This window comes from Aphelocoma coerulescens, chromosome 25, assembly GCF_041296385.1.
Source record: "Aphelocoma coerulescens isolate FSJ_1873_10779 chromosome 25, UR_Acoe_1.0, whole genome shotgun sequence".
Lineage (NCBI taxonomy): Eukaryota > Metazoa > Chordata > Aves > Passeriformes > Corvidae > Aphelocoma > Aphelocoma coerulescens.
Window position 1 is genome coordinate 2459490 of NC_091038.1, and position 19325 is coordinate 2478814.

The 19325-nt window shown below is 69.4% G+C and overlaps 1 protein-coding gene across 1 annotated transcript; it reads right to left on the reverse strand.

The window, feature by feature from the left end:
- Positions 1 to 170: 170 nt before the first annotated feature.
- On the reverse strand, positions 171 to 18094 carry IGSF9 (immunoglobulin superfamily member 9). Its single transcript, XM_068995084.1, has 27 exons — positions 18025 to 18094; positions 17431 to 17622; positions 13801 to 13953; positions 13521 to 13672; positions 13235 to 13352; positions 12964 to 13105; positions 12658 to 12803; positions 12409 to 12551; positions 12193 to 12333; positions 11999 to 12115; positions 11435 to 11585; positions 11199 to 11322; positions 10950 to 11125; positions 10608 to 10858; positions 10442 to 10526; positions 9908 to 10078; positions 9714 to 9759; positions 8175 to 9365; positions 7540 to 7685; positions 7252 to 7438; positions 3766 to 3833; positions 2999 to 3464; positions 1632 to 1690; positions 1103 to 1311; positions 857 to 1031; positions 673 to 775; positions 171 to 594 (listed from the first exon to the last, which is right to left on the reverse strand). Exons 1-27 carry the CDS (start codon positions 18074 to 18076, stop codon positions 453 to 455), a joined length of 5106 nt encoding a protein of 1701 aa, XP_068851185.1. The 5' UTR covers positions 18077 to 18094; the 3' UTR covers positions 171 to 452.
- Between the last annotated feature and the right edge of the window lie 1231 nt (positions 18095 to 19325).

Sequence of the window (19325 nt, forward strand, 5' to 3'; positions counted from 1 at the left end):
CCACGCCCCTGGGCCGTGGCCCCGCCCCTCCACGTGGCTGTTGCCGCCGAGGCCGTGGGGTCCCTGCGACCCCAGACCGGAGTCCCACCCCTCCACCCCAGGATCCCCCCTTGTACCCCGGCAGGAGCCCCCCCGCCCTCCCCCAACCCCAAATCACGACCATCCAGGCCTGGAAAGAAGAGGAGCCGTTTATTGGGGTACAGGGATTGGTCCCCAACACACTGGGGGGGCCCTGCAGCAGCCCCCAAAGGCACTGCGGGAAGGGGGGGGTGGGCGCAGCAGCGCCGCCCCCACCCAGCCAAATAATAATAATAAAAAATTACTTTGGTCCTGACAAAACTGGCGGGGGGGCATCTGCCCGGGCCGGGGGGCACCCGGCTGGTCCACGGCGGGGGTTAAGGCAGTCTGGGGGGGGCCCCTGGCAGGCAGAGGCCTGGGGGGCCCGGGAGGACTCAGAGGATCTGGCGGGGCATCCCGTAGCCCGTCATGCCGGCCTGCGAGGCGCCCCGGTTGGTGCCCATCTGCAGCCCGATGACGCTCTGCCCCTCCTTCAGCTTGTCCTCGGAGAAGACACGCCGGTTCTCCTGTGACTTCCTGTGGGCACAGGGTGTGTCAGCATCCCCACAGCACCCCACAGCTCAGCCTCCTCCCCCTCCAGAACCCCCCACCTACTTGGGGAACCAGTTGGGGTCTCCCACGAAGAGCCCATCGCCCTTGGCCACGGCCAGGCTGCCCAGGTTCATCAGGGTCCTCTGCACGCACGCCATGTTCTTCCCTGGAAGACCCACAGCAGGCTCAGCTTTGTCCCAGTCCCTGTCCCTGTTGTGTCCCCACCCATGGCCACCAGGTCACTCACCTTCCCAGAGATCCACAGTCTGGAAGATGTCGGTGGCCGCGATGCCGTAGCGCTCGGCCGCCTGCAGGAACTGTGAGATCTGCTCCATCTGCTTGAAGGCCATGGCCGATGCCTGGATTTTCGCCACGGGCGCTTGTCCCCGCGGGTGGAGGCTGTTGATGAGCCGGCACAGCACCTGCAGGCAGGGACAGGGGTCAGATGTGTGGCGCGGTCACCCCTACCCCGGCTGGCCCCAGGGGTACTCACTGTGCCATCCTTCAGCCACTGCTGGAAGCCGTCCCTGCCAGGTGCTGGCTGTGCCACCGCGCTGCCGCCGTCGCCACCACACTGTGCCAGGATCCAGCGCACCAGCACCTGCTCCAGCTCGGGGTCATACTGCCGGTCAATCTTCTGCTGCACCTCCCGGCTCAGCCCATACGACGGGCCCCGGTTTGCCATGCTGACGGCAGGGGGGTCTGCAGAGACAGGACCCTGTCAGTGGCTCTGGTGCCACTGAGGCACCCAAAATGGGACGGAGTGGGCCCCGTGACCTCGGTGTGGCAGAGCCCCATCCTGCCTAGATGTCCGGTGCAGAGCCTTATCACCCGTGCCAGGCGCTGCCCCGGCTCTGCCCTCTTCCTGCCCAGCTGGCCAGGAGTGGGCACTGGGTCTATGCCCACCCAAGGGGTAACTGCTCCCCAGGCAGGGTGGGCAGCGATGCAACCCCCCTGTGCCCGACCGGCCTCCACTCAGAGCATCTCCATCCTGCGGCTCGGCCCCGCCGCCGCGCACGGACTTGGCAGGCGCCGGGGGCCGGTCGGAGCTTGTTTGCAGAGCTCGCCCGTTTGCTCGGGCCTGGAGCCAGATCCGGGACTGGCGTAGGAGCGCGGGGGCCCGGGCCGATGGCGGCAGTGTCCCCACCCCGGTGGGGCAGCCGGACCTCACCCCTGGCCAGGTTCTGCCTGCGCCAAGGTGCCACTGGAGCGGTGCCACACATGCTGGAGATAATGGAGGTTGTGCCAACAGGACTGTGCGCAGAGCGGCCCTGCCTGTACAGCTGGGGTGTCCCAAGCTCCCGGAGTCTCTGTGTCCCCTCTGCCCACCAGTGTCGTGGTGGGCACATGGGGCTGCCCACTTGTGCATCGCCCCCATGCTTCGTCCTGCCCCCCTGGCATTTGGGGGCACTCAGAAGCTGGAGCACGTGCTGGTGGCCCTGCCTGCCCCGGTGTCCCTATCCCAGCTGCGATCATGTGGCAGCTGCTGCCCGGGGTCTGCCCAGCCCACAGCCGGGAGTGCCAGGCTCAGCTCAGGGCAGAGCTCACCCCTGTCACACACCTGGCTTCAGGCTCGGGGGTCCTGTCACCAGGAGCAGCCACTCTTAGGGATAGGAGGAAAAACAACCCCGCCCGGGTGTCTCCCTAGATCCAAAGCCTTGGGCACAGTGGGGGTCTCCGGGGCGAGGCCTGGGGCATGAGGACCTTTCGAGGAGTGGCGTGGGGAGCGCCCGGCCGGGGGCCAACGCTTGGGAAACAAAGAGCAGCTGGAACTGGGATCATTTCCCGACCCAGCCGGGGCTTGCCCAGCCGGGAGGGTGACACACCCGGACCCAGCCCTGCTGCCCCGGCGACCTCCGGACCCCGCGGGAGGGGACTGCGCCCAGCCTGGCCGGGCCTAGGGACCCTCCGGCTATCGTGGGGGCAGCGGGGGTCGCAGTTCCGGGGCAGCCACCCGGGGGTTCCCAGAGACAGCCTGAGCACCCCTGAGCTCTCTCCTACGGCTGGCAGGGAGGGGGCTGTACCCAGCCGCGCTGGGACCGAGCCACCCTGGAGACCCCCGAGACCCCCCAGTGCCATCAGGCAGGGGACCCCAGCCAGCACAGGGCCACCCTGGGGACTCGCGACACACCCCGGGAACAGCAGGGAGGGGCTATGCCCAGGGCACGGCCACCCTGGGGTCCCCAGAGCTCCCCGGGGCCAGCGGGGAGGGGACCCGGCGGGGACACGGCCACCCCGGGGCCGGTGGGGAGGGGACCGGAGCCAGCCCTGCGGGCGCGCCCCGGGGCTCCCTCCGCCGCGGGGCCGGAAGCCGCACCCCGGTCCCGTTTCCCGGGCGCGGCCGCGTGTCCCGGCGGCTCCGCGGGCGCGGTCCGGCCGCAGCCGCTACCGGGGCAGGCGGGGGGACACCCCGGGGGACACCGAGCGTGCCCCGGGGGCTGAGTTGCCCGTCCCGAGCCGGTCCCCATCTCCGCCCCTGTCGCTGTCCCGGTCCGCATCTCCGTCCCGGTGCCCGTGTCGCTCCCGGTGCCCTGTGCCATCCCGGTTCATCACGTGCCCACCTGCGCCCGGTGTCCGGTGCCAGCCCCTCCCTACCTGCGGCGCCGGTCCCGCTCTCCCGGGGCGGCAGTGCCGGATGCCGCCGCCCGCGCCCTTTTCACGGCTGATGTCACCGCGGCCGGGGGCGGCCCGGGACCGCCCGGGACCGCCCGGCACCGCCCGCCCCCAGGGCGGGATCCGCCGGGGCCGCGGCCAGGGCTGGGACCGAGCCGCCACCGCGCCCCGGGGCAGCCCCGCCCCGGGAGGAGGACACGGGGGGGCAGGGGAACATGGGGGCTTGCGTGGGGACAGAGTGGCTGCGGTGGGGACAAGGCGGTCATGGTGGGGACAGAGTAGCTGTGGTGGCCAAGATGAAGACAGGGTAGCCATGGTGGCAAGTGGACAAAGGGATTGTGTGGGGACAGCGTGGCTGAGGTGAAGATGAGGCGGTCGTGGTGGGGACACAGCAGTTATGGTGGGGAGAGGGTGTCCATGGTGGCAGCGGGATACAGTGGCTGTGTGGGGACAGACTGGCTGTGGTGGCCGTGCTGGGAACAGGGTAGTCATGGTGGGGACAGAATGGCCACGGTGGGGACAGGGTGGCCACAGGGGGGATACAGGGGTTGTGGGAGGGACAGTGTGGCTGTGGTGGGTACAGGGGGGCTGTGATGGCAGAGGGACAGCAGCTGTGTGAGAACAAGGCAGCTGTGGTGGCAGGGGGACACAGGGGGATACAGGGGCTGCGTGGGGACAGGGTGACTCTGGTGGCCAAGGTAAGGATGGGGTGGCTGTGGTGGGGACTGGCTGACCATAGTGGATTGTGGAAAGGACAGAGTGACTGGGGTGGCAGGGGGACACGGGGACTGTGTGGGGACAGGGTGGCTGTGGTGACTGAGGCGAGCACAGGGTGACTGTGGTGACAGTGTCACACAGGGTGGCTGTGGTGGCTGAGGTGAGGATGGGGTGGCTGTTGTGGGGTCACAGTGGCCATGGTGACAGGCAGACACGGGGCTGTGTGGGGAGAGCGTGGCTGTGGTGGGATGGTTGGGGTGGGGCCTGAATGGCTGCAGTGGAGACAGGGGGGCCGTGGGGACAGGGGGGCCATGGTAGCAGGGGGACACAGGGGCCGCATGGGGAGAGAGTGGCTTTGGTAGGGACAGTGTGGCTGCAGTAGCAGGGACAGAGTGACCATGATGGGAACAGGCTGGCCATAACCCCCCTGAGGATTTTGGTGGGGACAGTGATTGTGGTGACAAAACCTGGCATGGTGGCAGTAAGGCACCAGGCTGTGATGGGGACAATGCCCAGGGGACAGAATGCTCACACTGGCACGTGGTGGGTGCCAGGGCCCTGTTGTGACGATGATGGGGACAACCAGGGCCTGACTCTGGTGGCAGGGGGACAGCTCAGGGTCGGGGGGAGGACGTGGCCTCCCCAGCACCCGCAGTGTCCCTGGTGGCGCCGGGAGAGTTGATGGCGTTTGCACAAGTCCCGTCTCCATGGGAAGCACGACCAAAACAACAAACAAAACCTCGGCTCAAGGCCACCGGCCGCCTCCAGAACCGGTGGCAGGGCCACTGCTGCAGCATCCCCGTCACCCCACCCACCCCTCAGCACCCAAATCAGCACCCGCTGGCTCAAGCCCAGCCGAGGTGCCACCGGAGCTCGGCTGTGGTGCCACCGGAGCTCAGACGTGATGGCACCATCATGCTGTGGACCAGCCCAGAAGTGTCCCCTTACCCTCCCTGAACCCCTCCTGCACCTATGGGTGCCACAGGGTGGGGTGTGTGTTGTCACTTTAACCCTTCAAGGGTTGTGGGTGTCCCCTGGGGATTTTGGGTGGTGTTTCCTGTGGCTTTGGTGACATGGGTGGGGGACACATGGAGGAGGGGACCAGGGCAGGGAGTGGCACGTTGGGGTGACCAGTGGGACAGGAGTGACATGGGGGGAACAAGGTCAGGGGGTGACAGAGAGGTGCAGGAACAGGGACAGGGTTAGGGGTGCCAGGAGGGGGGTGGCACAGTGGCAGGACCTGGGGTGACAAAGCGGGAGATTCAGAGGTGACACAGGGGACAGGACCCACAGAAGGGGGAAGCAGGAGGGGGAAGGTCCCAAGGGACCCGGGTGACAGGAACAGTGACACTGGGGCAGGATCCTGGAAGGACTCAGCCAGGGGACACAGGGGGTGATTTGGGGACAGGACCCCCAGGGGTGGCACAGGGCATGAGTCAGGGGGACAAGGCTGGCAACCATATGGAGGTGAGGGGGTGTCACAGGGCACTGTTCTCGGGGGACACAGGTGCGGACAATGTGGGGGTCCCAGGCAGGACCCCCAAAGGACACAGGGGGGGCTGATACAGCAGACACAGTGGGGAGGGGACCTTGGGGACAAACTCAGGGATATAGGGCAGGATGAGGGACACAAGGGCAGAGCAGGGGGCATGGTGTGATGTGGGGCAGGGCCAGGAGACAATGGGTGACAGGCAGGGGGACACGGGGTGGACATTACAGGGGGACACGATGGGGGGACATGGGGGCACAGGAGTGGGTGTGGCAGAGGAACAAAGGGGACCTGATGGGGGGAGATGGGGTGGGCATAGCAGGAGGATGTGATGGGGACATGGGGTGGGCATGAAGTGGGAGTGGTAGGGGGGACACAGGGGGACATGATGGGGGACACCAAGGGACGGGGTGGACGTGACAAAGGGACATGACGGGGAGACGTGGGTGACATGGGGTGGGTGTGGCAGGGGGTCGTGATACGGGAACATGGGTGGACGTGGTGGGGAACGTGATGGGAACACGGGGGGACCGGGTGGGCGTGGCAGCGGGACATGGGGGAATACGGGGGGACATGAAGTGAGCATGGCAAGGGGGCACAGGAGGAAGTAATGGGGACACAGGGGAACATGGGATGAGCGTGGCAGGGGGGCACAGGAGGAAGCGATGGGGGACACAGGGAGACGGGTGGACGTGGCAGGGGGACATGATGGGGACACAGGGCGACATGACAGGCGGACGCGGCAGGGGGACACAACGGCACGTGACGGGGGGACATGGGGTGGGAGTGGCAGGGGGACAAAGGGGGACACGATGAGGGGACGGAGGGGGGGGGGTGACCCACGGCGGGACCCCGCGGTCCGCGACCCGACGTGACCCGCGCCGGAGCCCACGCGCGACCCCCGGTGACGTCATGGCCTGCCCCGCCCCCGTGACGCGCTCCCGAGCAATGCCCATATAAGGGCACGAGGCGCGCGGGCCCCGCCCCTCCCGCGCGCGCGGGGCCGCCGCCAGGCCCCGCCCCCCGAGGGTGGGGGGAGGACGAGCGGGGGGAGAACCGGGGGAGGGACACCGGAACGGGGGGGCGGGGGGGGGCTGCGGAAAGCGGGAGGGGACAGGGACGTCGGAGAGGGGACAGGAATGGCGGGCACCCGGATAAGATGGGGAGAACACCAGTGGGGGGGATACCGATAAGATGGGAGGGGTGCCAGGAAGATAGGGGGACACCCCAATAGGGGGGACACTGAGAAGATGGGGGGTACCAGAACATGGGGGGACACCCTAAGGGAGGGTCAGTAGGAAGATGGGGGGGTACCAGGAAGATGGGGGAGACTGCGATGGCGGGGGGGTCGGAATTGATAGGGGAAGGCTGGGAAGATGCGAGGGGGAAATGGGAAGCTGCGGTCTGGGAAAGGGGAAGACGGGGACAGAGGAGAATGGGGGGAGACTAGGAGAGGAGCCTGCACAAGGCACGGGGACGGGGACGAGGTGGGAGGGGGACACCGAGAAGATGGAGGGGGAGGGGGTGTAGGATGGAGTGGAAGAGATGGGATATAGGGGCATGCAGGGAGATGGGGTGGTGGTGGGGGTGGGTCGCGATGGGTGGGGGTGGATGAAGGGCGTCACGGGCCCTTCGGGGAGCACGAGGAGGGGGCGTTTAGGAGGAGGGGGGAGACGGCAGAACCCTGCGTGCCTTGGGGATGCCGGGTGCCCCCCACCAACAAGAGCCAGAGCTGCTCTCACGCCTCTTTATTCACCTCCCCTGCCCCATCCTTCCAGCCCTGACCCGGGTGGTCCCAGGGGGGTCCCGGAGGTCCCTAGAGCAGCGTGGCCAGTTCGAAGCGCTCGGAGCAGCACCCGCGGGCGCCCACCCGCTGCCGCCGCTGCTGGGCCCCCTCCCTGCGGCGCCGCGCCCCCGGCCCCTCGGGGCGGGGGGTTTGGCCGCGCTCCGGGGGACCCCCCGTCCCCAACGCCTCCGCCGACACCGAGCTCACCGGGGCCGAGCCGAGCTCTGCGGGGAGACAGGCAGCGTCCGGCCCCGCCGCGGCACCCGCCGGGGCGGCCACGGGGCCCTGGGCACGGGGGTGGGGGGCGCGGGGGGGCCGCACTCACTGTGCCGCTGCAGGTCCCGCAGCGCGATGGAGGAGCCGGGCCGGGCCGGGGCCGCGCCCCGGTAAAGCTGCAGCGCCTCCAGGAGCTCCGACTCCAGCGCGAACTCCGCGTCCCACTCGTAGTTCTCGTCCACCGAGGTGTTCCTCCTGCGGGGAGGGGGCGAGGGGCACGGCCCGAGGGCGTGAGACCCCGAGGATGGGCTCCAGGGGAGACCCCGAGGGCGTGAGACCCCGGGGATGGGTGTGAGAGCCCAGGGATGGAGATCAGGGCAGACCCTGAGGTGCCAGATCGCAGGGATGGGCACGAGACCCCAAGGATGAACGTCAGGAGAGACCCCAAGCCACAGGTCCCCAGGGATGGGTGTCAGGGGCAGATCCCAAGGCGTCAGATCGCAGGGATGAGCGTCAGGGGCACCACCCCGAGGGATGTGGGGACACAGCGGGGAGCGGGCAGGGATGCTGGGGGAGAACCGGAGTGGTCCCTTGGGACAGGGACAGTGGGGCGGTGTCCCCAGGGCACTGCAGGGCTGGGAGGCAGGGAGGTGGCTCCGTGCCAAGACACCCCATCCCAGGACAGGCCCGGAGCTGCCCCCGCACGCTCCGGGAGCTCATCCCGGCGCCCTGCCCACGGCTCACCTCTTCCCAGCGCCAGGATCCGTCCTGCCCCGTCCCTCCTCAGCTGCCGAGCCCCCGCTGTGCCAGCTGCTCCCGTCCCCGAGGGGGGTGCCCAGGAAGGTGCCCCCCAGGGACGGTGCCAGCGAGGGGGGCCGCAGGAAGGAGCCGCTGCCCCGGCCGCTGCTCTGGCTGGTCAGGCTGCCCCGCGGGAGCTTCTCCGGGGGTGCAGCGTCCGGCGGCCGCCCCGGGGCCTCAGTCCGGAGATGGGAGGGGGGCTGGGGGGAAGGCCCGGGGCTGGGGGAGCAGGGCCAGGCGGGGGAGCCGGGCAGCGAGGCCTTGGGGGGGCCCACGGGCAGCCGGGGGGGCTCGAGGAACGCGGCGGTGGCGGGGAGGGAGGTGGCGTTGGCACTTGTGTCAATGCAGTCCGGGCACAGCGTCCGCCCCACGCGCGGGGGGCTGGCGGGGGGCTCCGGCTCGGCGCCGGCACTGGGGGGCTCCGCCGGCTCCTCTGGGGGGGGCCAGTCGCCGTCCACACACATCTCCTTGAAGAAGGGCAGGCTGAGGTACTGGAGGATCCCGCTGACGGCCAGGGGGCTGGGGGACACCGAGGGGCCGGTGGCCGGCTGGGGGGAGCCCTGGCGGGGCGGCGAGTCCCAGGGGGGGCCGTGGCAGGGCCCGGGGGGCTCCTGGGCGGTGCTGTAAGGCAGGGTGGCGGCGGCGGCAGAGGCCACGGGGCTGACGTCGGTGATGCTCAACGCCACGGCCTCGTCCACGGGGCTGCTGCTGCCGTAGCCAAAGTAGCGGCCGTGGCGGTGGCTGGAGGCCCGGGCACCCCGGCGGAGCTGCCTCGCAGGCTGGGGGCGCAGCGAGACCCCCCTGTGCCACACGGGCTCATCCTCTTCCTCCTCTTCCTCGTCCTCCTCGGTGGGCAGCTGGTGGTAGGGCTCTGGGGGGTCCCGCAGAGGGTCCGGCTCTGGCCGCGGGTCGGTCTCCACCACGAAGCGCCCGTCGGGGCCGCGGCAGATGCGCTCCAGCGGGACGTGCTCCCGACCGTGGCTCTCGTAGCCGGGGTAGCGCTCACCGGCGATGCTCAGCCCCAGGCTGGTGCCGGCCTTCTCACCCCACAGCAGTGTCCGGTGCAGGCTCCGGTACGGCGATGGCTGCAGCTTCAGCTTCAGCGTGCTGTCGGGGCTACCAGGGCCATGAGCATTGCTGCAAGGGAGAGGCAGCAGCTGCAGCACCCCCAGCCGTGCTCCCGGGCCCTCACTGCCCTGCTCCTGTGCTTCTCGATCCTTTCTCCAGCCAAAACTGCTGGGAGGGAGCACGTGAGGGGAGCCCCGGCCCCAGCGCCCTGCTCCTAATGCCCTTGGTCAGTGGCAGCACGGGGCGGCTGTCCCCAGGCTGTGCCTGTGCCCCCAGCCGGTGGCAGGGGGATGATGAGGAGTGCAGTGGGATGGGCGGAGCGTGGCATGGAGGGAGAGGGACAGGGATGGGAACATGGCACAGCCAGGAGTGGGACAGGAAGGGAGGGGAGTGTGGCAATGGCGTGGCGTGACTTACTGTGGAGGTGGAAGCTTCTTGCTGGGGGAGAAGACGAGTGGTGGATCTGGAAGGCCATGAGAACACAGGGGGATCACACAGCGAGCAACTCAAAACGTGATGAGGAGGAGACAGCGGCACCCACTCGGGCCCCACCCAGGCTGGCCTGTCCCCTGTCCCTTGTCCCCTGTCCCCTCCTGCTCCCTGGCTCATACCTTGGCGGCGCTTGCGGACGCGCGCGGCGCGGCGCCGGTTCATGATGCAGGCGGCCATGGTGCTGAAGATGACGGCCACACTGAGGAAGCAGATCCCCCCGATGACCCCCGCCAGCACCGGCTGCGGCAGCAGCTCCGGCAGCTGCGTGCGGGACGGGTACACCTCCATCCCTGCCACACACAGGGCACCCTGTCAGGCGGGCACAGCCCCCCTCGTGTCGCCGCGTGTCACCAGCACCACAGGGACACAGCAAAGCTTCAGCCCTTGTCCCACCAGGGCTGCTCTGCCCCTGGTGGGACCTGTGCCCCCTGTCATGGGCACCAGGACAGGGGATGCTCTGGTCCGTGAGGCTGAAGCCAAGGCAGATCCGTGGCTGTTCCCACAGCTTTAGCCTTGGGGGTCCTGCTCTATCCCTGACCCCAGTTTACCAGTGGGGACATGGGGGTGGGAACAGCATGAAGGGGGTTCTCCATTGGGAATTTGGGTGCTTTGCACCTCCAGCTTCTGTCCCCAGGGTGGCAGCCCAGCCTCACCTGCCGTGGAGACGTTCACCGTGTTGCTGGGGTCGCTGATGTAGCTGCCAGCCAAGGCCACCAGTCGGAACTCATAGAAGGCGTCCTGCATGACATGGGGCCGTGAGCCATGCAGCCACAGTGGCCACCACGCCCTAACCCACCCCAGCAGCCAGCCAGACCTCACCTTGATGAGCCCTGGCACCAGCACCTGGGTGTTGGTGCCAGGGATGGAGCGCTCCAGCACCTCCCAGCCGCCCTTGTCCTGCCGCAGCTCCAGCGCGTACCCGCTCAGGGCCACCGAGGCGTGGGCAGGGGGGTCCCAGCGCAGCAGCACCCCCCGCACGGTCTCGTTGGCCGTCAGAGCCCGCGGTGGGGACAGGAAGACGTGCACGGTCATGGCCGGCGGCTCCGGAGGCACTGTGGTCACTGGGAAGCCTGGGGAGGAAGCGGAGGCCAGCACAAGGTGGGAACGGGAACCTCCCGAGTGCCTGGGGGCACCGGGGGTGTTTTGGGGAGTTCCCCTTACCCCTGGGCACGGAGGTGACGATCTGGCTGAAGGGGCCACTGCCCAGCTTGTTCTGGGCCAGGACGCTGAACTGGTAACTGGTGTCCGGCTGCAGGTTCTCCACCAGAAGGTGCTGAGCCCCCGCCGGCACCGACAGCGACACCCAGTCGTGGTGCGCCCGCGGCGGGTACCTCGCCCTGAGGACAGCAGGGACCTGTGAGCCCAGAGCTGAGGGCCCTTTGGGGGGAAACAGGGTGGGTGGGCACTCACAGCGGGGTGTACCAGACGCTGAACCTCTGGAAGTAGCCTCCATCAAAGCCCGGCTCCCAGGAGATGTTGGCTGCCAGCAGCAGCGGGAGCACGGAGACGTTGGTGACAGCGTGGGGGCTGGTACCTGGCGGGCAGCAGAGTCACGCTGGGGGCTTGGACCACTCCTTCCAGCACAGGGTGGGGTTTGCATTGCCCACCCCAGGACCACCCCAGCCCACCAGTGATGGGCAGCTCACCCAGCACGTGGACAGAGGTGGCAGCGGTGACACTGGCCACCTGGTTGGTGGCCGTGCACTCCCAGACTCCGTGCTGCTCCTTGATGAGGGGGCGGAGAACGAGGCTGCTGTTCCTGTCCACCTGGGCACTGCTCTTCCCCACGCTGCCCACCTGCGGGGCACGGACACACTGAGGGGGGCCACCACCAGCCCACCCCCGTGCAGGGCTGGGATGGTGACACCGCCACACCAGGGACAAGGGCACTTGAAAAGGGGGACATGGGGGGACCCTGGGGCTGATTTGGAAACCAAGGGGCAGGGTTTTGCTGGTTTTTTAGAGGCCAACCAAGCAGTGACCTGAGGCCCTTCAAGAACCATGTGATGGGACCCCACAGTATTCATAGGGACATTGCCCCAGGAGTGATGGGATGGGGACACTGCCTTGGGAGTGACGTGGGGACAGGGACATGGCCCCAGGAGTGATGCAGGGACAAGGACGCTGCCCCAGGAACGGTGCCCTGGAGACCAAAAGCAATCTCTATCCCCGGGGGGGCTCAGCTGGCCCCCCAAAGCAGCAGCCCCTACCTTCAGCCAGGTGATGGTGGGGGGGGGATCCCCGTAAGCTGCACAGGGGATCACCAGCTCCCGGCCCACCTCCTGGAAATATTCCTCCTTGGGCCGCACCGTGAAGGCGGGAGGGTCCTGCAAGGCAGAGGGGCAGCGTGGGGGGCTTGGCAGGGCGTGCAGAGCCAGGGAGGGGACCCCGAGGGGCTCCTCACCTTCAGCAGGACGCGCGTGGGCCGGGACTCGCCGGCGGTGCCGTAGCTGTTGTAGGGCGTGCAGCGGTACAGCCCCAGCGCGTCGTCGTTCCCCGTCGCGATGACGATGGAGCCGTCGGGCCGCACGGACCAGCCGGGGAGCTGGGAGAGGGGAACGGCTGAGGAGAAGGGATTTGGGAAGGTGGGAAGGGTGGTGGGGGGTGGGAGCGGCCGTACCTTGTCCAGCTCCAGCGGGCGCCCGTCCCTCGTCCAGGTGACGGAGAGCAGGGGGGGGTTGGCGCGGGAGGGGCAGCGGATCACGCCCCGCATGCCCTTGGGCAGGTGGGTCTCCGGGAGCATGGTGGTCACCTGCGCTGGGTCTGTGGGGACACACAGGGCGGGGGTCCCCATGGGGCACCCCCTGTTCCCACCACAGCCCCCACAGCAGGGACCTCCACGGCCCGGGGTGCAGGGGGGGGGTCTTACAGAGCACTGTGATGAAGGCTGAGGCGGAAGGCGGCTTCCAGAGCCCGTTGCTGGGGGTGCAGGTGTATTTCCCGGCGTCGTCCGGGGTCGTTCGCTGCAGCAGGAGGCTCCCGTCCACCAGGACGCGGACACGAGCCTGGAGGTGGCTGGGAGGGGAGGGGACAGCGGTGAGTGGCACAGTTGGGACTGTCCCTGCTGCCCTGGGGTGATGGATTTGCCCCCACCACACACCCAGCCCGTCCCGGGCACTCAGGGCCAGGTTTGGGGGGCACAGCAGCCCCAGTGCCATCCCCGTTCCCGCCGTACCTGAGGTGGAAGACGTTGCTGCTGCCCTGGAACCAGGTGTAGGTGAGGTTCCCTGGGTACGCCTCAGCCTGGCACGCCAGAAAGGCATCTTGGGAGATGTTGACGGTGACGTTCTGGGGCGGCACCACGATGATGGGTGGCCCTGGGGTACAGGGCAGAGGGACAGTGAGGGCAGGGGACAGCCCCAGCTGCTCCCAAAACCAACCACGCTGTGGCTCCCTCCGTGTCCACAGCCCATGGGGCAGGGCTGGGGGGGACCACCCGTCCTTACCCTGCACGAGCACGCGGGTGGTGTGGGTGACAGTGCCCTCCTTGCTGGATGCGTGGCACGTGTAGGTGCCCGCGCTGGCGCGTTCCACGGCGGCGATGCTCAGCGTCCCGTTCCTCACCTGCAACGGCACCAGCTGTGGCACGGCCGCCCAGTGACAGGGACGTGCCCCGTGAGCAGGGTGGTGGCAGCAGGCAGGTGCCACCGCAGCAGGGATGGGCACTCCAGCCACGCACGAGACTCTGCCCACACCCCCACACAGGGGTGATCGGTGGTTTGTCGTCCTCACCTGCACCGTGTCCCCGCTCTGGACAGGCAGGTCACTCCTCTTCCAGGTGACAACAGGCTGGGGGTTGCCGACAGCCCTGCAGGTGAGGCTCAGCGCGGCCTGGTCCCGCACCTCCACGAATGCGGGGGGGGTCTCCAGGAAGGTGGGGGGTGCTGGAAGGCAAATCCACATCCAAACCCTCACCCCCAGAGCTGGCTTAAGTGGTTGTGGAAGCCCAGCGGATCCAGTGCCAGCCCTGGGAGATGTGGGCAGAGCAGGTGGGGCTGGGACGGGCCGGTACCGTTGACGGTAAGGTGGATCCAGGTGCCGTTCTGGAAGTCGGCGTCGGTGCTGTGCCGGTCGAGGAAGAGCACCCGGCACTCGTACCAGCCCTGGTCCTCGGCGCGGAGCAGGTCCAGGCGCAGCGAGGCACCTTCTTCCAGCCGCACTCGACCTGCGCGACAGCAGCGGCTCAGGGACGGCCGTGTCCCCGGCCACCCCCTCGCCCGGGCCACCCTCCCCCGGGGCCATCCCCTCCCCGGGTCACGCCCTCCTCGGGCCACCCCCTCGCCGGGGCCACCCTCTCCCGAGTCACCCCCTCCCTGGGGCCATCCCCTCCCCGGGGTGCCCGCCCACGCTGGCACCACGGCGGGCTGGGAACGGCGGTGCCAGAGGTTGGGCGCAGCGACATCCAGCACTACACACATCGGTGCCACGGAGAGGAGGCGACAGTGGCTCTGTCACCCGCCCCCGTGGAGGGTGGCCTCGGCGGGGTCCCCCAGTACGGCGGGTCCACGCACTTCGAGCGTCGCTCCCGGTGGCCGGGCAGGACCGGTCCCACCACCCCTCCAGCTGCGCAGCCCTCCCCCGACCCCTTTTCCCCCTTCCCAAGGACCCTTCCCCCACGGCTGCGTCCCCCCGGGAGCCCCCCCGGTGTTCTCACCCTTAGGAGCCCTGCTAAGCCCCGGCACCTCCGCACCGGCCCCGCTCCCCGCGGCACGGGGGGGTCACGGTGAGCCCCCGCCCGCCTCGCAGGGACGAGCTCTGCAGCCCCCCGGGGACACACGGTGACCGGGGCTCCCCCAGGCCGTGGGGTCCTCGCCCCGCGCCAGCCCCACGCCCCGCGGCCTCTTTGATGAGGAGAGGGATAAGAGCCGAAGCGAGAGCGGGCGCAGCCCGTTAATCCCCCGGGCTATTATCAGAGCCATAATCGGCTCAGGGTGCAGCGGGCAATTGGCTCAGCCCAGGCCGGGGTACGCGGCCAGCGGCACCCACCGGCCCGAGCACCCCCTGTCCCGGACACCCCCAACCTGGGCACCCCCAGCCTGGGCACCCACCATCCCGGGCACCCCCTGTCCCGGGCACCGCCTTCCCCGGGCATCCACTGTCCTGAGCATCCCCTTCCCCAGGCATCCCCTGTCTGGAGCACTCCCTTCCCCGGGCATCCATCACCCCGGCACCCCCTGCCCCGGCACTCCCACCCCGGGCACCCGCGGCCCATGCCAGGTGACCTTGCTCCCGGGACACCACGGTAGGGACACAGCCCCGGCACTGGAAGTGCCAGAGCAGCCCACGATGCTCCATCAGCATCCCAGGACCGGCAGTTCCCGATGGGTTCCCAACACAGGAAGTTTTGGGGAGCCCCGCTGCCAGCTCTGCCCGGTGTCACAGACAGTCCCCACGCAGTGCCCGAGGAGTCCCGGCTGGCACCGCTGGCAGCAGGATTGGGATTCCGTGTCCCACCAGATTCTGTGTCCCACCAGACGAGCCCGACAAGGATGAGGAGGAGGAGGAGTGGCAGGAGCCGGGCAGGCGGGTTTGGGCACCGAGGCTGAGGGACAGGATCCACCGCGAGCTGTGTGAAGCCCGCACACAAACATGTGCAAACCCTTCCCACAGCGCCCAGAGCTGTCTCCCACCCCTCTGCCTTCACCTCACAGCTGTGGGACGAGGGGTCCGCCAGCCCTCACCCCAGACCCAGCTCCCACGCCGGGCCCTGGGAAGTGGGACAGCTCTGGGAAGCTCTGGGAAGCTCTGGGAAGCTCTGGGAAGCCCGGCCCTGCCAGCAGCTGCCAGCCCCCAGCCCCAGGCGCGGCGGGAGCAGCCGGCTCCCGAACAAAGGTCCCTTTGGAAGGGATCAGAGTGGCCTGGGGACGCCCCTCAGCCTCTCCCTAATCCCCCCGTGCCGGCCCCAGCCCCCTCCTCCTCCTCCACCGCCCTGCAAAAACAAAACCCTGTGGCCCAGCATCCCCCCGCGCCTGGCAACCGACATTCAGCGGGACACAAAGGGGTGCGGGGGACACAAAGGGGGCTGCAGCCCCCGCCACGCGGCCAGAGCCGGGGAGGGGGGGCCTGAGCCAGGCCAGAGACCACCGACCCTGCTGCAGGGCAGGCGATAGCGGCCCATGGCACCGTGGGTGGCGGTGGCACCCAGGGGAGAGCCGACCCCATCCCCCAAGCGCTGTCACAGAGGCAGCTGCAGCCCACCCTGTTCCCAGGACGCCCCAGATCTCCCCAGGAGGGACACTGGTGACAGCCGTGGCTCCTCTGGGTGACACCTGATCTGATCCACCTGGAGAGAGGGGGCTGGCGATGCCCTGCGCCCACCGGCCCTGCCCTTCCCTGCACCCATCCCTTCCCGGCGGATGGAAAACAAGCCGCCCCGCTGCCATGGCGACGGCCGCCAGCCCCCCTGCCCACCCACCTCGCCCTCATTCCAGCCACCAGCCCCTTCCCCCAGCCCTGATCCCAATCTGCTCCCGCAGCCCCCGGGGCCGCGCTGGCGGCGGGGACGAGGGGACACGGGGAGGGGGGGCTGCGGGCGGGACGCTGCCAGCTCCTTCCCGGGTAACCGGAGCTGCGGCAGCCCCGGGGCCCCTCGGCGCTCAGGTAACTGGAGCCCAGCCCAGGCCTCCCGGCAGAGCAGGTGCCTTGTCCTGGCCCGGGGCTTCGTTGTCACCGCTGGTTCCTCAGAGCCAAGTCGGAGCTGCTGAAAGCGTCCCCAGGCGTCTCCCAAAATCCGTGCCCTCCCGTTTGGCCAGGGAAGGGGCAGCAGGAGAGCGGCTGTCCCTACCCAGGGGATTTTTAGGCAGGGGACAATTTTGGCAGCAGGGATTGGGTCCTGATCCGGGCATGATCCGGTCCCCCGAGGAAGGGTCGGATCAGGGATTTCGGTGTGTGGCTGGCACAGAACGTCGGGGTTGGGCTCAGCCCAAATCCCCCACGGGCTGCCAGCCCTCCCCATGCCCAGGGGACACTCCTGTGGCCTTCTCCTCCCTGCTCGCAGGGATCCTCGCGCTGCGATTCCGCCGGCTCTGCCACCACTCACTTTAAATACCCGGTAAAGCAGCGAATATCCCCCTCCCACGCTCAGCCCGTCCCCGGCCCAGCTTTGCTCCAATTAGCAGCTCCCCCGAAATCCCCTCCCCAGCCTCAACCTTCAGGCGACCCGCACGGGCCGAGGCAGCGCCCACAGCCTCCGGCACGGGGCACCCCGGTGGCACCGGCCCAGGGTGACACGGCCAGGGCAGTGCCGGGCACTCGGCCATCCCACCCTGCGGGAGATGCCCCAACAGCCAGAGGCCACGGGGGTGGGCTGGGGAGATTCTCCCACATTTTGCCCTGTGGGGATCGCTCCTGCTGCCAGGCTGAGCAGGGATCTGCGTCCCCTCTGCCAGCTGGGGACCCCCATCTCTCCTGCCATCCCTGGGGATGGGGATTGGGATTCACCTGCTGCAGGAACCTCCCTGGCCCCTCACCGTCCCCTCCCGCCCCCCGAGACCCCTGGGAGAGCCCCCCACTTCCCCGGGAGTGGGATTAAGGTGGTCCAACAGCAGCAGCACCCGGTGGGGCCCATCTACAGTGAGCGGGGACGCGGGACACCCCATGGGGACCCCCGGGACCCCCCGCCCACCCGATCCCTGCGACTCACCCGCGTACTCGGGGTCCACGCGCGGCGAGTAGAGCCCGAACTTGATGAAGATGGGGAGGACGAAGCCGAAGCGGACCCACTCGATCACGTAGAGCGGCGGGCGCGCCTCGTGTGCGCCCAGGAGCCCGCAGCCCAGCAGCGCGCTGCCCCCGACGCGCCCCACCACGGCCCGGGGCTCGCTCCGGCCGCTGCCTGCGGGACCGGCCCCGGGCACGGGTGAGACGGGACACACCGGCATGAACCGGGACGGGGGCGGGACGGCACGGGACACACCGGGACACAGCGGGACCCTTCCCCTGCCCCCGGAACCCCCTGCTCCCGCCTCCCCAGGACCCGGCGCTGTCCAGACCGATCCCACCGGGGCACACCGGGACACACCGGGACACACCGGGACCTTCCTCCCGCCCCCGGAGCCCCCCGCCCCCGCTGTCCCCAGCCTGCTCCCGCCTCCCCGGGACCCGGCACCAGCTAGACCGGTCCCGCCGGGACACACCGGAACGCACCGGGACCTTTTCCCCGCCCCCGAGCCCCCCGCCCCGGTACCGGCCAGACCGGCCCCGCCGCCCCCCCCCGCTCCCCGGGGCGGCCCCTCACCCCCGGCTCCGGCGAGCAGGCTGAGGACGGCGGCGCGCAGCCACCACCGCATAGCCCAGGCCCCCCCTGCGGCGGCTCCCGCGGCGTCACCGGGGCCCGCGGACCGGCGGGCTCGGCCGGGCAGCCCCGGGGGCACCAGCCCCGGGCGGGGGGCGCGGGGGGCTCCGCGTCCCGCCGCTCCTCATGCCCGGCCGGCCGCGCTCGGCTGCGCTCGGCTCTTTCCGGCTGCTTCCGGCTCTTTCCGGCTCGGTTCGGGTCCGTTCGGGTCCGCTCGGCTCCGGCCGCCGCCGCCGGGCGGCCGCAAACAAACCCGCGACGCCGGGAGGGGCCGCCCCGGCCACGCCCCCCACCGCCCGTTGCCGCGGCGACAGCCAATCAGAAGCCGCCGCTGGGCGCTTCCAGAGGCAGCCAATGGCGGAGCGGGGCAGCGGAGAGCGAGGGATGCTGGGATTTGTAGTACCCGGAGGGGGGACGGGGAACGGGGGGGGATATGGGGTGACACGGAGGGATATGGGGAGGCAAAGCGAGGGGGACATGGGGAGGCAAAGCGAGGGGGACATGGGGAGGCAAAGCGAGGGGGACATGGGGGGACACATTGGGGATCACGGGTGGAACCGGGGGAGGCACGGGGGGCTTCGGGAGAGGCACCTAGGGGGAGGACACAAGTGGGACACACACGTGGGACACACGTGGGACATAGGGTGGGACACGGGGGGAGAAAAGGGGGGGGACACGGGGAGGGCACGGAGGGGTTGGAGAGGACACGCGAATGAAACACACATGTGGGACACAGGAAAGGGACACATGGGCGGGATATGGGGACACACTGGTGGGACTGAGAAAAGCAGAGGTGGGGACACGTGGGTGGGACTGGGGAGGGACGGGGGGACACGTGGGGTCATGAATAGGACACAGGGGTGACACATGGGTGGGACACACGAGTGGGACACACGGGGGAGACTGCCGGGGGACATACGAGTGGGACACACAGGTGGGATTGTGGGGAGGTCATGGGGGGTCATGGGTGGGACACAGATGGGACCATGGAGGGGACAGAGATGGGACATGCGTGGGACACGCAGGCAGGACACGCAGGTGGGACAAGGGGGGAAAACACTCCTGGGACACAGGCGGGTTTGAGGGGGGACACAGATGGGACTCAGGGGTGGGACTGTGGCAGGTCAAAGAGGGGACACACGGGTGGGACATGGATGGGACACATGGATGGGACACATGGATGGGACATGGACAGGACACGTGCGTGGCCGTTGCGGTGGGGTTTGGGCACGTGATGCCCCCGC